Below are 16939 nucleotides of genomic sequence, written 5' to 3'. Positions count from 1 at the left end.
GCGATTGCGTCGGGTAAAGGAGCTCTTACTTCCCTTATCTCTTGACAGCTCCCACTGGTAGTTTTCGAGGAGACTCCAAGCGCGGTTCCAGGCCTCAACTGCATTTTCCTTCTCCAACGGGCCAAGAACGAGCTTTACAGGAAACTTATGAGCCCCCTTTATTATTTTCATAATAGAGTGTGCGGAATGGTCCTTCGCTGTCCAATGGGTCTTTGGGGACTAGCCTCGCCATACCTTTCCGCTGCCTCACGCTCTTTAATGCGTTGAAAGACTTGTGCTGCGGAGCCGATATTCCCCTTTGCACTTCTTGTTCTTTAGGTAAGTATCGGCTACATTCTACCATGCTGGAGAAACGTAAAGATCCTTCAAAGCTGCCGTATGAAGAAGGCCAACGTAGCCAGCAACGAGGTCAGGCCGGGTGCGGACGTTGTAGCGTGAGCTATAGGTCGAGATTTGTAAACCTGCAGAATCCTTCATCGTGGAACACGCTCAACTGGTGCCATTCGATTTTGATTGCAGCGGAACAATTACGACCGTGGCCGAAAAAGACATTCCACGATAGTTGTTGGGTGCGGCTGAACCGATTTCTGACTCTGGGCTTTCTGGAGTTCCCGTGAGTATGGTTGGGTCTTTAAGAGTCAGAAGGCAAGGCAGCACCAACATACTGACGTTGCTAGCCAGGAATTGTCGAAATCAGGAAGTTGTTGCGCCATCGAGTTACTCGTCCTTCTGCTTTACTCGGTTGTCTTCGTCTTGATCCGCAATATTGAGGCGGGATGCAGGAGGTGGTTTGCGGACTGAGTAAGGGCGGCGGAAATGACTACATCAGGTTAGCGTATGTTGTCGTTTACAGGGCGGCGTCACCCTCGCCCTGAAGAGGGAAGAGTGAGTCGCGAGTAGTTTCCAAACTCTTGGCATCATGAACTGAATTTTGTCTTAGTATTTCGTCCCTCGCATTCACCCCGCAATATCAACTGAGTCATACTCATTCGCCGCCAGATATATCCTGCAAACGTAGAGGATTCTCCGATAGTGCCGGCATCTACCACGGCTTTGTGTTGAGCAGGTTCAAAGTACTGACCGGAAATTCAGAAGTCTGCACCGTTCTCATACCCACCCACAATCATGGCTACCAACGGTGATTTGCCGTCCGATGACGAGTTTTCTCAACCCGGCACACCCCCCGGCGACGAGAACGATGTTGATGATATCGAGGAAACCAACCAGCCACCCAAGTCCGCCCTCAAAAAGGGCACCTCAGCAACCATCCCCGAAGCGCAGGTCCCTAGACCGGTTCTGCCTGAACAACCCGACCCGAAAGACCTCGATGTCTCGAAACTGACTCCTCTATCACCCGAGATCATCGCAAGACAAGCTACAATCAATATCGGCACCATAGGTCATGTGGCTCACGGCAAATCGACCGTCGTCAAGGCCATCTCAGGCGTGCAAACTGTCCGATTTAAAAATGAATTAGAACGGAACATTACCATCAAGTTGGGATATGCCAACGCCAAAATCTACAAGTGCGACAACCCCGAGTGTCCCAGACCTACATGCTACAAATCCTACAAATCGGAAAAGGAGGTCGACCCTCCTTGTGAAAGAGAAGGATGTGGCGGCACGTACCGACTTCTGCGTCATGTGTCGTTTGTCGATTGCCCTGGTCACGATATTCTGATGAGTACCATGTTGTCTGGCGCCGCCGTCATGGACGCCGCATTGCTTCTGATAGCAGGGAATGAAAGCTGCCCCCAGCCACAGACTTCGGAACATCTTGCAGCCATCGAGATCATGAAGCTCAACCATATTATCATCCTACAGAACAAGGTCGACCTCATGCGAGAAGAAGGCGCACAGGCACATTATGAGTCGATTCTGAAGTTCATTAAGGGCACCGTCGCAGATGGGTCCCCGATCATCCCCATCTCTGCCCAGCTGAAGTACAACATTGATGCAATCAACGAATACCTGGTCACCAAAATCCCTGTTCCGGTGCGGAACTTCAGCGCAGCACCACATATGATCGTCATTCGATCGTTTGACGTGAACAAGCCTGGCGCAGAAATTGAGGATCTCAAGGGTGGTGTCGCAGGTGGTTCTATCCTCACTGGCGTCCTCAAGCTCGGTGACGAAATCGAAATCCGCCCAGGTATCATCACGAAAGACGCAACCGGTCAGACTGTCTGCCGCCCAATCATGTCCCGTGTGGTGAGCTTGTTCGCCGAACACAACGATCTGAAATTTGCCGTGCCTGGAGGTCTGATCGGCGTGGGCACACGTGTGGACCCAACACTTTGCAGAGCAGACCGTCTCGTCGGCCACGTCTTGGGTCTAAAGGGCCAGCTCCCGGAAATCTACATGGAACTTGAGGTTAACTACTTCTTGCTCCGGCGTCTGTTGGGCGTCAAGACTGCAGACGGCAAACAAGCCAAAGTGGCCAAACTCGCAAAGAACGAAGTGTTGATGGTGAACATTGGGTCTACAGCGACGGGCGCTAAAGTTATGGGTGTCAAGGCTGATGCAGCCAAACTGACCTTGACTAACCCAGCCTGTACGGCGATTGGCGAGAAGATTGCACTGAGTAGAAGAATCGAGAAGCACTGGCGATTGATTGGGTGGGCAAACATTGTGGCCGGCAATACCATCGAACCAGAGTCTTCCTAGGACGGGACTTTGAGATGAGTCTGTCGCTACGCGAGGGGTGGAGCTGAGCAGAGAATGCTTAGGACGGAGAAAGAGGGGGAGGTCTCGGAACAGATGAGGGACCCTTGAAACTGGAGGGTAACAACCAGACTGCCATCGAGGACGGAGTCCGCGGCTGGACGAAATGAAATTTGACTTGGCACGACAGCTACGGAATATTGATGAAGCTCAAGCGACACGCCTGGCGAGAGGGGGGAGACATGTCTTTGGCGTCGTTGCACACTCATCTCTTGCCACCGGTTGGGAGCCAGATGTTCCGTAGGATGAAGCCACAGGTGATTGAGGAAAGGGGAGAAACCAATGACGGACACGATACGAAGACAAGACCCTTGCAACGAAGAGATTATTGAAGAGAACAAAAGACACAAATCCAGTCATGACGACTTTTCTTTCGCCGAAGTATGAATGTATCCAGTCTCGGCACCGGCCGGCCCTTGGCAGCCGTGTGGGTGGCAAATGATGGAGTTGCAGATCCGAACGTCGAGGGATATGTCGAGACAACCCACACAATGAGTGCCATTGGCAGAGAATTCGAGGGCCATCAGGGTGATCGGGAGAGAAGCGCGGTTGAGAAAGGAGCCTGGGATTACGAATCGCGCCGGACACGATTGGTGATGATGACCGGGGAGATCTGGGGACCAGGAGCGATTGCGATTATTCAAGATTCGTGAGATCCTTTCGAGGAGAAGCGGATACCTAGGATCCTCGCGAGCAAAAAAGCCTTGGGTCGACCTCGACTTACTTCTACGCGGAGATAGATGCGAAGTGCAAATACAGTATTACCTGAGTATCATGTGCGTGCGTGCGTTACTGCGTATTGATTTCATTGGGAAGTGGGTTCCTGGGCAAACACAGTACAGTACAGTACAGTACAGCAGAATCGCCATCCCTATTGCCATCGCTATCGCAGGGGTATATGTAGGTTGATGGAAAATTACAGTAGTGGTAGGTATGTAGGTATGTAGATGTGGCATGGAACTAGAACTTTTGATACCGCAAGTCACCAACCGACCAACCAAGCAAGCTCGACTACCTTACCTTAACTATCCAGGTGCCAGGTAGGTATCTATATACCTCGTACATACTGTACTTGCCTACGGACTTGGTTCTGCTGGCAACGGGCGCCGAGTCTGTTCGTCCATCCATCCATCGAGCCATGGTATCCCAACCACCCACTCACTGTACGAGGTACGCAACGTGAGACTGTCCAAGAAACACCAAACCAAGAAATCATGTGTCCCCATTCCGGTTCCAGTTGCCAGGTCCTAGTCCAATATCCCAGAAAATCCGATAGCTCGACTAGGAATCAACCCTCTCGTTTGAAACCCAGCAAAGTCGTATAGCATTACCACTACCACCACCGGTTGATGGGCGAAGTCTTACGACTCGCTGTCGTCGTCGGCACTGTCTTCCTCGCTGTGACTTTGGCTATCGTCATCATCGGATGCAGCGGTCCTGTTCCGGTTACTGGCACGACCAGCTCGACCGGACACGTTCCCCTTTGCTTGACTCGGTTTGGGGTTGGTGATTCTGTTCTTTCCCGCTTCCTCTGATGACGGCGAGGAGGTTGATGTGGTCGATGAGTCGTCATCGGAAGTGCTGCTGCTGCTGATGTTCTGCTTCTTGTTGTTGTTATTGATCTGGCTCTGGCTCTTGCTCTTGCCCTCGTCTTGACCCGTCTTGCGGGGAGGCACAACGACCTTGACCTTCTCAGCCTCCTCCTCTTCGCTTTCGTCGTCGCTTTCGTCGTCATCGTCATCGTCATCGTCATCACCGAGGGTGAAGGTCATCGGCTTCTGTTTCTGTTTGGCCGCATTTACACGAGAAAGGACGCTTTCCGCTGCAGCCTTGCTCGCTTTGCTCGCACCCCGGACCACCTCGTGCAGGTCGACCAGGCGCTTAGCTGTCCCGAGTGTCGGCTTTTTCGTTTGAGGCGTTTTGGCAGGTGTCTTTCCTATCTTCGACTCACTCTTTGCGGCTGGCGCCGGGGTGGTGGATCTCCCTGTCACAGAGCTCTTGGCTTTCTCAGACGATTGTGCGCCAGCACTCGGCTTGGGTGTCTCGCTGATGGTGGACGATTGTACGGAAGGGCTTTTTGTGGATGCTTTGGCGGGCGTTTTGGGCGGCACTTTGGGTTCGGTGCTTTGCGACTTTGAGAAGCTCGTGCTGGAGGACTCACGTCGGACAGACGCTGCTTTACCTGGGCTCGACGCTTTTTCCTTTTCGCTGTCTTTCGCCGAGTCAGGTCGTGTTACCTTGTCAGCAGGGCCAGGTGAATCTTCTTGGAAAGAAAGACTTTTAGACGTCTTAGTGTTCGCCAGAGTGACAGCAGGCTTTGGCTCGGGAGTCTTGGATCTCTGCGGCCCTGCGTTTTTGTCCACCGACGGCTTGTCCGTGGTAGCTTTCTTCTTTGTGGCAGCGCCTTGCTTTCTTTGGCCTTCGGCGGTCTTTTTCGCCTCCAACTGTCGCCGCTTCTTATCCGCTTCATATTGCTCTTTGGTCATGCCTTTACGGCTTTCCAGAATCCTGATCTCTTCTGGAGTCAAGCCCAAACCAAACGACGAGGTCTTGGAGTCGGCTTCTTTATCGTCCTTGACTCCACTCACCTTGTCTGTGACTGAAGAACCGCGCTTGTTAGCCGCCGCAGGCTCAGAACCCCAATTCGGAAGTGGTGTCTTCGATAAATCGGCCGTGTCACGGCTTGACTGTGAAGTATGAAAAACGACAGTCGGAGAGGAGCGAGATACAGCCATCTCTGGGGTTGTTGTGGCCACTGTTGGCTTTTCCGACAACTTTTTATTCTTCGCCCGCGCAGGTGTTGTCGTGGACACCACATCTTTGTTAGCCCCTGTAGCACGCGACAACACAGAACCAGTCCCCTCTGCGTTGTTCCCTGGTTTCTGGACCTTATTCTTTTTCGCGGGTGTTGCCAGCGCACTTCTCTGCTGTGCCGCGAGTCTCTTGTTCACGGCCTCCATGTGCCGTTGGTTCCCTGCCGACTCCCGAAGATCCTGGGACAGCTGCTCTCCTGGACTGTCGAGAGTGGACGTCTTCTGCGATGCCTTGGGTTTCTTGACAGTATTTGAGGCCTTCTTGGCCCTTTTGTCTGCATCAGCCTGGCCGGAGTGGTCGAGTCTCTGTGTAGACCCTTGCTTGCTGGTATCCGTGCTGAAGGGGTCTGACTTTCGTTTTCGAACCCTCTTCGCGTTGGGTCGGCTCTCATGTGCCTGATCATCCTTTGACGAGCCGATGGGTTTGCCCTCTTTAGCATTATCCTGTGTGCCTAACGTAACATTTTCAGTATGTGTAGCCTTTGCGGCATCTTTGTGGGGTATGGCAGATATCGCAAGCGATGCCTCGTTTTCTTTATCTTCTCCATCCAGATGCTCGGCCTCTGTAACTCCGTTGACCTCTGTTCCTTTGGGTATACTCATATCTATCAGACCTGACCGATCAACATCTCCCATCTCGGCGTCCTCATAGATACTGTTTTCAATTTCATCGGCTGAACCCGAGTTCGTCTTGTCAAAATTGAGATCAGGCGCTGGCAAGGATTCAACGAGTGGGTGGCTGTCGTCAAATACGGACTCTGTCTCCAGAGCTTCGATGGCTTGGCTGATGGTGAATCCAAAATCGGTTTCCTCGGGTTCACGAGGGGATTGTAGATTCGCAATATGCGATAAATTGTTCATTGACTTTCGATTACTTAGTTGCGCCTGTCGCGACCGCGGGGACATTTGGGAATCATCAATCTCCGATTCTGGGTAGTCGTAGATGTCACGCCTCTTGAATTTGCTAGCCGATGTCGATGCCGATCCCGACTGAGCGGTAGATTTTGCGGCCTCTTCCGAGCGTCGAGACTGGTGGGTCACGGAGTTAGAGAGCCTTCTCGATGTCTCTGAGGGAGGTGTAATCGGTCCTTGCGAGCGCTTCTGCAGCCGCCCGAGGGAATTGGTAGACGGCAGGAGACCGTTCGGCTGATGCGAGGCACGCGAGTTGTTGGCATACGTCGAACCAACCCTCGGTCTCTTGTTGGTGCCAAAAGTTGGAGGGCATTCTGTCAACTCCTCAAGCTCGTCGAGAGTCGCGGGAGTGACATTCTGTAGCATCCTCCGCAGTTCGGGGGACTCTTGCTTGAGCTGGACGAGATTCTGCCGTCCTTCCGAATCTTGCTCCGGGTTGGTAAACTGTGTGCCTTCCACTAGCTCGATTGAACCGTGAACGTCCTCGTGTTCAATTGAAGACACTGGAATTTGATCTTGTCTTTGTGTCTCTGGTATCTCAACTTGTCGGGGCCTCTTGTTCGCAGAGGCTGTCAAACCGTACTCGTCGCCGACGGGAAATGAGCGTTTGCCTAATGACGACGGCTGAGCAGGGAAGGTGGGAACGGGGGGCCGCGAACTCTTCTCGAGTTGGTCTTGGTAGCGGGGGTCGTCCAACTGGCTACCGATCGCGACAGATCCTTGTCGTAGAGCCAGCCCTTGCTCCAAGATGACCTTGATCGTGACGCGCTGGTCAGAAGCATCGATTTGGGCCCGGCCTTCGTCGAGAAGGAGATCCGACACATAGGCTCGCGGGTCCAGGTCGCAGTCGTCTTCGTTGTCCTTGAGGTACTTGATGGTCGGGAGCTCACTGCGCCTACGGTCAGAAGCTGTCTGGAAACAGCACAGCAGTTAGGACACTCACACTTGGTAGCAGCTTCGGTATGCTCTCTGCACCTCGAGAGCTAGAGTTCCAATCTGCCATTTGTATGGATCTCGCACAACCACCACCAGCCGCTTCTCACCTTTGACGGGTGACGTGGCGGATCCCTGAAGACTCTGGAGGTAGTTGTCCTCCGAGAAGATCCTCGCGGCAACGCGCAACTTAACCATAACAGCGACAATGGCCTGTCCGGGCGCATGTGAGGAAGTGAAAAGATGCTGGTGGGAAAAATAAAATGTTTCGCGCTGCGCGGTGAGGAGAGAAATGAAAATGCGGAGAAAACGAAGCGTGAATCGCGCCATGAAGAATCTACGCGACAGGAATCCCACGACTTTCCCCGGGCAAATTCACTGACTATCGTCCTTCTTCTGCTACGTATCTGGTGAAGCCAAAGATTAAATTCACTGTGACTTCACATGGGATTCACTGCCGCCTTCAACTGATCGAAATATTAACTATCTTTATGTCCTCCTCCGGCTTCTCCTTTCGCACCTTTGTATTTTCAATTTGGTGAATCACTTCCAGCCCCTTGTACGCACGTCCAAAGATGGTGTGCTTTTTGTCCAGCCAAGGTGTTTTCTCCGTGGTGATGAAGAATTGCGACCCGTTTGTATTTGGCCCAGCATTGGCCATGCTCACGGTATACGGCTTGTCGTGCTTAAGATCGGAGAATTCATCCTCAAATTCTTTCCCCCAAATGCTCTCACCGCCAGTGCCATCGCCCAAAGGATCTCCGCCTTGGATCATGAACTTTCTGATCACGCGGTGGAAGATTGTGTTGTTGTAGTAGCCGTTCCTTGCGTGGGTGACAAAGTTTTCCACGGCCTTTGGTGCCTTGTCCGGAAACAATCTGATGTGGATGTCGCCATATGTGGTATGCAGGACGGCAGAGGTGCCCGACTGGGCCTTCTTCTCTTCCTTTTTCTTTCCTGAAATGACTCGAGGCTTCTCATTCTGCACATCGCGGGTCGACTTGCTAATCTCTTCGTCGTTTGTGAACATGTAAAACCGAACTTTGCCATATGCAGTTGCAAACAACATCGGGTCTCGAGCCTCGGCTTCGTTGAGCAGAGGGTTGGCACTGGCCGCCATCGACACCGTCACCACTTCTTTCTTTTGGGGCGCTCCCTGATATAGAGCCACGTTCAGAGCTCGGAATGGTTCATCCTTGCCATACGCTTTCATCACTCGATTGGTTAGGGTATTGATCACCTTGATGCCAAGGAGTGACCCATATGCGACGAAATGGCCTGACTCATCAAAGACAATGTTGATTCTGGATCTGACAGTCGGGTTATCGAGTTCGCGCTCAACAGCCATCCTTCTTCCGAATTCGACCTCGTCGAGCTTCTGAAGCGCCGTCCCTGCTTGTTGCATCGATGTTATTGTCTCTAGCGACTCATCATATGACCGGTAGAGCTTGCCGGAGGCAAAGTCGAAGATTCGAATCTTCCTGTCCGGAAATGATATGGTAGCAAACTGGTGACCTGAAGGTGATATTGTGATACAGCAAGGGGCCGATTTTGCCTTTCTGAAATCAAACAGATTCGTCGTAGACTTCATCTTGAAAACGCTGTCCGGCTTTTCGTAGTTGTCACCTGGTTGCCAATACTCAATCATGCCGGTTGAGTCGGCCGAGACAACGCAGTTAAAGGCGGGGTTGTAGGCCATGGCCACCACCGGGGCTCTGTGAAGAGAAGACAAAGTTTGCACCGGGGTTTGCGAGTTGCCAGGGTCGTCGTAAACGTAGATCTCTTTGCCGCGAGCGACAGCTAATATTGGCGAAGCTCCCCTCCGATGGACCCAACATATACAAGAAGCCGGGCTCTCGAGGTTCAAAATGGACAGCAGATCGAAAGTGATGACATCGAAAATCTTGATCGTGCCGTCTTCCTCGTCGCCAGCAGTGGCGAAGAAACTTCCGTCAACACTGACCGAGGAGCTCACTATGGGTCCTTCATGTGCGCGGTACTCTTTGGCGAACTCGATCCCGACAGCGACTTTCTTCCAGAATTTGACCACGCCGTCGACCGAGGTGGTGATGACAAAATCAGCGGGCGACGGGGCGATCGTCACGGCCAGCAACTGATCCTTGTGCATCAATGACTTGGAATACCTCAGCGCTTTGGGCAAGGCATCCACGTAGAGGGATTCATACGGGAGCTTGCGTTTCTTTTTCGGAGGCACCGAAGAGGGCAAAGCTGGCCCAAAGTCATCGTCGGAAGACTCACTGTCCGAATTCGCACCGCCCGCAGATCTCGAGCGTTTGCGGGACTGAGTGTCTGCCATGATTTGCTCCTGGGCGGGCGGAACTTTGATATGTCGCTGGGTCTGAAGTGCGAGGCTGAGAGATTCGCGCATGTCGAAAACGAAAGAAAAACATGGGGATCGGATAAACTTCGGGAAGTTACTCGCGCTAAGACCAAATGAGGCTTGGACCCTGATGGACCCGCTGTGATTGGTTGTTCTTCCTCCTATTAACCCTCAGCGAAGCCTTTGGCTTTCTATATTATCGAGTTCGTGCACTACTACCTCGTACTACTTGGCTACCTCTACAACTCACTGCTGCAACTATGTGGCGCTGTGTAGAGGTCCCCTTGAGGTCAGCAAAGTCTGCACGCCATCAGAAATTCTCTCCATACGACGCAGCTAGGTAGCCCATGACTACCAAAGAACGAGCCTCGAATGTCAATCGACTCGTTGCCATGACATTTTGTGCTAAACTGCCCTGCCATCTATGGCTATGGCAGAGAGATGCGAAAGGGTTTTGGCTTTGTGGACGCTTTCAACTAACTCGACAAGATGGTTGTCACACCGTTCTTTGTTTCTTTGTCCACCTCTTTGGGGACCGATGGCCTAATGCGGGTCTTACTGGCTGTCAATGTTGGACTTGATGTCAATGATTGACTGGCTAAATCTCATATATCTCTGTTATCGCAGCGTGCAGTGGTTCCAGGGCCGTTGTATGGTAACACCAAGACATGCCTTCCACTCTCCGATTTCGCTCACCTTACCGAGGCGAGAAGAACGCACTGGTCGTTCCGCGGACCCCCAAGTCGCCTCGTGGGGAATACACCGGAGCGCCTGTACCCGCGGAAAGCTCTACATCTAGGCGAAACCCCTTGAAGGCTCTCTTCGGCGTCCTCCTCGTGACGGCTGCCCTCTCATTCACTCTCTTCAGCTATCGGCACAAGCTCGCACCTACATTCCCAACAGGGCCGTCTGCATACTGGAAGACCAACGGCGCCGCACCTGCGACTTTTAGAATCAAGATGTTCGCTCCATCGTTTGGCGAGCTCCCATCAGTGTTTGCGGACAGGTATGAGTTCCAGCTTCAGGGGGCCAAGGGCGATCGTGCGTGGCTCCGCATGTTCCCAAAGGGCGACGGGAGGATATCCGTCCAGCACCCGAGGAGGTACGGCCTGCCATTGAGCGCCGCTGCCGTTGATGGAGACGGACACCCGGTTTCTGATACCGAGATATACGACGTTGCTGTCGTGAGACAGTTGGAGTGTCTGGTAAGTCCCCCCGCCCCGACATCTTCCCGTGCTCAAACACTGGACTGTTCGATTGCATGGAACCGAGTCGTTCTCACTGAAGTTGTCTGGATTCATTCACTGACCACGAGCGCTCTTCCCGTCTAGGCATTCATCCGCCAGATCCTGATCGACTACGACCACGAAGAACACCCTCACGTGCACGAGAAAGCCCACGTCTTTCACTGTCTCGACCACGGTAAGAATAATGTTTTCTCTCCCCGCTCCCCCGTTCCTTGTTTCCTCCACTTGACAACTCTTCCTTTTTCTGGTAAATTTACTCAACTCTGTCCTCTCCAACGAATAGTCCGACAAGCCCTCCTCTGCACCGCGGACACGACGCTGGAACCCACCCGCGACGGCGGCGTGGTGTCGTCTCCACAGAGCCCGCACCACTACGTGGGCCATCAGAAGACGGTGGCCGATGGTGGGGGCGGATTACAGAGCGCTGTACATACGTGCAAGAACTGGACGGCCGTCAGAACGTGGATTGAAGAGAACAGGGTAGAGGGTAGTCAGTGACTGGATGCGTCGTTCTACGGCCAAGGTGGAGGGGTTTATAATCAGATGATAAGAGATGTAGTGATTGTAGATGAGAAATATTGACACCGATTTCGAGGACAGATTTTGGATAATTTGCAAATTTGGATTCTGAAAAGGGCAAAACCAGTGACAAATCCAGCGCAGTCCTCCGTGTTTCTTTGAGAGAAAGCAAGGACAGAGCAGACGATTTTCCGTCCCGTGCGCCTGTGCTTCAAGCGGTTCTAGACTCTCTGATCATTGATCATCCCTAGCATTCAACAACGCCCACAACGTTCCTTGCTTCGCGACCAACTCGGCAAAGGCGCCCTGTTCAGCCACCCTCCCCGCCTCCATGACCACGACGAGGTCCGCCACCGCCATCATCTCCCTCGCGTGTGTGACCATGATAACCGTCAGTTTGCCCTGCTTCTGTCTAACCAACCGGGCGATAGTCCTTTGCATGGTGTCCGCGCTTTCGCGGTCCAGCGCGCTGGTCGCTTCGTCGAGGATGAGGATCTTGGGATCGCGCATCAGCGCGCGGGCGATGACGATGCGTTGTGCCTGGCCGCCGGAGACGCCGAGGCCGCCGTCGCCAACGATGGTGGCGTAGCCCTGCGGGAGCGACTGGATGAACTCGTGGATCCCCACGGCGCGCGCGGCAGATTCGACCCGCGTTGCCAACGTCCACGGAGATTCCGGGGGGAGGCCGTATGAAATGTTCTCGCGCACCGTGGTCGGGAGGAGCACTGGGTGCTGTGGGACGGTGGCGATCAGGGAGCGGAGGCAGGAGAGGTCAAGTGTTCGAATGTCACGACCGGACAGTGTGAGAGATGCTGGACCGTCCCAGGGGTTGGAAGGGGACAGGGCGAGATGATCAGCCGTCGGGGGGTAGAGGCCCAGCAGGAGAGATGTGATAGTCGACTTTCCAGAGCCCGAGGATCCTACGATCGCGGTGGTTTTGCCAGATGGAATGGTGAGATTGAGTCTCCGAAGGGCCGCTGCCTCTGGACGGGTCGGGTAAAAGAATGTCAGGTTGATGAAATGGATCGGACCCGAGAGCGTGGTTGGATCGTCTTTGTCGAGCCGAACCTCCCCAACTTCTTCATGAGAGTTCACTTGCATATGTGCAAGTCGAATCAGGCGACTCGCGGTATCGGTCGCTGAACTCGTCTGGGGTATGTATGTAACGACCGCATTAGCGTTGGCGGTACAAAACAAAAGGAGACCAAACACGGTGAATATAGAGTTCACCGGCCATTCGCCATCTTTGGCGAGCCGAGCTCCATACCAAAAGATCAATGGTGTGAAGAAAGCGATGGCGGATTCAGATAGGCCGAAGAAGAAGCCACTGAATAAAGCTCGTCGGACACCAATGGAAAAGGTCTGTTGGGTTGCATTGCGATACTTCTTGTGGAAGTAAGATTCCAGCGTGAGCGATCGAACTGTCTTGATGTCTGCAAAAGATTCGATAAAAATTTCGTTGACACGGTCGCTGGCTGCGCTTGTTCGAGATTCCCAAAGAGAAGCGACAAACCCAAACCACTTTGCTAGAGCGTAGAGCACGGGAGAGGCTGCAAGACTGACCAGTGTGATCTTCCAACAGGAAAACATGGCCCATATCATTGCCACAGTCATCATAACAGCAACGACGAGGAGCTGGGCCGCAAATCTTTCCACGAGATCCTTGACTTCTTCTACACTCTTATCGAGTGAAGACATGAGAGCTGCAGGGCTATTATGGTCTTCATCGAACCAGGCCTTAGGTTGGCGTAGAATGCGCTGCAACGCCTGAATTCTGAGCGTGTCCACCCACAGTTGGCTTACCGAGTCGAGAAGATATTGCATGAAGAAACACGCACACCCATCAGTGACGGCGATTCCGAGAACGACCATCGAGTAGATCAAGGCTTTCTTCTGGTACCCTATTGGCAAGTAATAGGTGTCGAAGATTTGCACGAGCGCATAAGAAAATGCAGGGGGAGCTCCTGAGTGGATCAGCGTCGCCAGAAGTCCAAGAAGCAGCTTAGTTCGATGAGCATTATCGAGTGAAGGCCATATTGTACGCAAAACTGTGGGGATTGAAGCTGCTGGTTGTAGTCGTTTGTTTTCTCTATCAACAAAGGGCGCGCCAGTCCCGTAGCCTGGAATTGTCCCTCCACTTTCAGCATCGGACCTCAGAGGTGGTATAGGCAGTGGTTTGTCCCGCGGTCGTGTGGACACGGGGACGGGTGATATGAAAATGGTTCTGCGGAGAATGGGTTCGGGGCTGTTATACGTTGATGAAGATAAAGTCGCTCCTTGATACCCAGGCGTAGGTGTTTGACCAAGGCCATATATAGCTTTAGCGCGAGCCATTGATTGACGCTTGAGAAACATCAGCGCAGCCTCACTGCTTGTAGACAGGCCTTTCTTCAGGCTACGTCCAAGTTGTACTCCTTGGCCAGCGTCTTGAATATTTTCATAAGTGCGACCTTGTCTTCCTTCTGCTGGGTCGAAGTCGAAAGAGTCTTTCCGAGATGGGACAGAAGGGCTACACTGATTTGACCAGCTTGTAGAACCGCCCCAGGACAAGTACCTCGTGGAAAGGTTGTGTTCCTCGGTTACCTGCTGTTTTGCGTAAACTCCCTTATCAGTAGTGCTTGTTTCGAAGCCAGCAGCAAGGCTCCCACGACGACCTTCGTGAATAACTCGACCGCTTTCAAGGACGTACACGAAATCATTTTCTTGTATCTGACTCATATCGTGTGTGATAATGATGGTCGTTTTTCCACGTCGCCACTCCCGAAGAGATTCCATGACAGTTGTCTTGCTCAGATTGTCGAGAGCACTTGTTGCCTCGTCTAGTATCATTACCGGTGTGTTGCGTAGACACGCACGCGCAATGGCAACTCGCTGCACTTGACCTCCAGAGAGAGACGAGCCGCCGGTGCCAACTATAGTATGGACACCCTCCGGAAGTCGCTCAATGGTGGGTTCCAATGCGGCCATCCTCAGACATTCGCTGACACGCGCATCCGGAACTCGCTCGAAATCACGTTGACCAAGAGCAACGTTGTTGAAAATCGTGTCATTGAAAAGCACACAATCTTGCTGCACAAGGGTGACATTGTTTCTCAGCCAATTAATATCAATATCTCCTAAGGCGTGGTCGTCGATGAAGATTGCTCCACTCTTTGGATAATAGAACCTCAACAGCATATTGGTGAGTGTGCTCTTCCCAGATCCACTCTTGCCGACGATGAACGTTGTCTTCCCAGCCGGAAAATAGAATGTGCATTTGTCGAGAGCAAGGGACGTGGGACTAGAAGGATAGGCAAAGGAAACCTTTGGACGAATTAGTCGATCGACTTGTCAAATATGTTTTGACACGTACCGCCCGGATTTCGATATTGCCTTCGCAAAACTGCGGTGAGATTCCACCTGCTTTTTGTTGTTGCGATCGCCCCCTCGTGACTTTAGCCACCACTGCCTCCAACGCTAGGGCTGAAGATTTGGCCCGTTGAAGAATGATGCAATGTGGTAGCAAGTCCTCGAATGCTTTCGTAGCTATAAGACAGGCCCAGAATGTAGTAACCACTTTCCCAGCGGTTGTTCCACCTGAATGAACCTGTGTACCGCCAAACCAGAACCCTGCACACATTCATGAGATTTTTTCTATGATCAGGCACGAAAGACTTGCCCTGTACAAACATTGCCGTCGTGGTGAAACGTACGAATCCGGATTGTAAGGCAGTAGAGAAAGCCTGCTTCAGAGAGAACACGCCAGCTGCCCTGACCGCGGAAGCGTAGTTGTTTCTTTCCCTGGTTTGAGTATTGGAGCATTTCACAGTAACAATGTTTTTGACGCAGTTGTTGGCTAAGCTGGTTGCGGTGGTTAGTTTCTGGTTCTGGCAGTCGATATTTGCTTGTATACGTCGAGAAATGAGCGCGCTGCCGACAGCGATGACAGGTATAGCCGAGAGCACAATCAGGGCCAATTTCCAGTTGGTGAGCAATGCGAGGCTAAGTCCAGCCAGCGCCTGAACCAGGCACATAATGATAAAGCCAAGAGGCTGGGAACTTCCTAGCTGCAGTTGACTGATCTGTCTGATCTCGTGAGAAACAAGCATCGCAATGTTGGGTGCCCCGTACCTTTGAAACCTGGTTAAGAGTGTCCCTACTCCAATTGTTCGCGCCTCGTACCATTCTATTTCACGATCGAGCAAAGATTGGAAGAGCAATTCACGAATGCTCCTGGCTTGCATCTCGCCGAACACCAGCCAAAGGCTAAAAAGGATGCCCTTGAAGAAGACCGTGGCACCTGCGACTCTAAGGAGCGCATAGAGGCTGCGCAGAGAACGGTGCATGAAGGTTGAGCCATCAGTCTTTCCCGCGGCAAAATCCGAAAAGGTGTCGAAGAATTGGCCAAAAAAGAAAGCCATTGCTGGTTGCAAACATCCTGCTGCAGCGGAAATAGTGATGGCTGGCAAAAGGACGAACAAGTGTGCTGTTGCAGTGAATCTGAAAATGCTTCTCCAACGAGCGAGGAAGCCATATTTCTGCAGCGCCTCGTTAGACTCAGTTTGATCCTCATCCTGTGCATTGGTGGTCATGTCGTGGAGGTGGATGCTTGACTAGACATGGTTGACAGGACCAACGTATCAATGTCGCGAACCAATTGCAGTGGGACTAAAGATCAAGAATCAACAACTTGAACCATGCGAAGTCATGATTGAAAAAAATTGTTCATTCCTTGAATTGAATGCTGAGTGCCAAGGCCGTCGGTGGCACACCTTGGATCCTTGATATTGTTCTGTGGAATGTGCCCAGGAGGCTCAGGTATTGAGACATTTGGGGTTCATCATATTTGAAAGGAGTCTGAGACAGTCTCGTGCTGATTGAACGGTTCGGCATTGCTCTCGGTTTCCAATTTGCGGTTGGCGTGCCCTCTCCCTGTCTATGACTTCTTCTCTTGCTTCTGTGCGTTTTCATAAATCCAATCGTTGAGTCCAGCTCTGTTTCTAGCAATTTCGATGGCATAGAATTGCACCCGAATCACAAAAATGGTCTCCTTTTCGCCATACTCGGTTTTGGGACTCTTCCTCAGCATGGTGCCGAAGTTGTAGTCTTCGATTTTCTTCTCGCCCTTTTCGTAGACCTGGGCAAAATTGCGCCACTTCTCTTTGCCCTCTTTGCTCTTCATGGCATCCTCGTCAATCTCCTCAGCAGGGTCGAAATCCGGAAATTCACGCTTAAAGTGCTCTAGGATCTCGTCGTCAAGTCGAGTCAGGCGAAGTTTTGAGCCAGGTATCTTTTCGAGAATGCCCCAATAGACCGTCATATGCTGCACTGCCCTCACGGCGAACTGTTTCTCCATGTCCTCATAGTTTGGGGCATTCTCCGGGTCGATAACGTTGGTCAAGGACATCTTGGCGGGCTGATGATGTTGAACTCTAGGAAGTGCGTATCACGAGTTTGACAAACACAAGCGG

The 16939-nt window shown here is 52.2% G+C and overlaps 6 protein-coding genes across 6 annotated transcripts; 2 read left to right on the top strand and 4 right to left on the bottom strand.

Annotated features, from left to right (window-relative positions):
- Window positions 1–1125: 1125 nt before the first annotated feature.
- On the top strand, window positions 1126–2667 carry AYO21_00074 (eukaryotic translation initiation factor 2 subunit gamma; the record flags this gene model as incomplete). The annotated part of the gene is made up of 1 exon (XM_022650066.1): window positions 1126–2667. The coding sequence occupies one exon, from the start codon at window positions 1126–1128 to the stop codon at window positions 2665–2667; it is 1542 nt and encodes a 513-aa protein (XP_022517392.1).
- A 1418-nt stretch (window positions 2668–4085) lies between these two features.
- On the bottom strand, window positions 4086–7580 carry AYO21_00073 (hypothetical protein; the record flags this gene model as incomplete). The annotated part of the gene is made up of 2 exons (XM_022650065.1): window positions 4086–7338; window positions 7393–7580. The coding sequence occupies 2 exons, from the start codon at window positions 7578–7580 to the stop codon at window positions 4086–4088; spliced, it is 3441 nt and encodes a 1146-aa protein (XP_022517391.1).
- Window positions 7581–7845: 265 nt separating this feature from the next.
- Window positions 7846–9771, bottom strand: AYO21_00072 (hypothetical protein; the record flags this gene model as incomplete). The annotated part of the gene is made up of 1 exon (XM_022650064.1): window positions 7846–9771. One exon carries the CDS (start codon window positions 9769–9771, stop codon window positions 7846–7848), a length of 1926 nt encoding a protein of 641 aa, XP_022517390.1.
- A 620-nt stretch (window positions 9772–10391) lies between these two features.
- On the top strand, window positions 10392–11468 carry AYO21_00071 (hypothetical protein; the record flags this gene model as incomplete). Its single annotated transcript, XM_022650063.1, has 3 exons — window positions 10392–10928; window positions 11055–11145; window positions 11254–11468. The coding sequence occupies 3 exons, from the start codon at window positions 10392–10394 to the stop codon at window positions 11466–11468; spliced, it is 843 nt and encodes a 280-aa protein (XP_022517389.1).
- Window positions 11469–11723: 255 nt separating this feature from the next.
- AYO21_00070 (hypothetical protein) lies at window positions 11724–15889 on the bottom strand (the record flags this gene model as incomplete). The annotated part of the gene is made up of 5 exons (XM_022650062.1): window positions 11724–14792; window positions 14842–15098; window positions 15182–15239; window positions 15296–15599; window positions 15651–15889. 5 exons carry the CDS (start codon window positions 15887–15889, stop codon window positions 11724–11726), a joined length of 3927 nt encoding a protein of 1308 aa, XP_022517388.1.
- A 515-nt stretch (window positions 15890–16404) lies between these two features.
- AYO21_00069 (hypothetical protein) lies at window positions 16405–16875 on the bottom strand (the record flags this gene model as incomplete). Its single annotated transcript, XM_022650061.1, has 1 exon — window positions 16405–16875. The coding sequence occupies one exon, from the start codon at window positions 16873–16875 to the stop codon at window positions 16405–16407; it is 471 nt and encodes a 156-aa protein (XP_022517387.1).
- Window positions 16876–16939: the final 64 nt, after the last annotated feature.

The sequence above is a fragment of the Fonsecaea monophora genome, assembly GCF_001642475.1.
Source record: "Fonsecaea monophora strain CBS 269.37 chromosome Unknown Scaff1, whole genome shotgun sequence".
Taxonomy (NCBI): domain Eukaryota; kingdom Fungi; phylum Ascomycota; class Eurotiomycetes; order Chaetothyriales; family Herpotrichiellaceae; genus Fonsecaea; species Fonsecaea monophora.
Note: the sequence above shows the minus strand (reverse complement) of the source record. Positions and strands in the feature narration are given on the sequence as shown.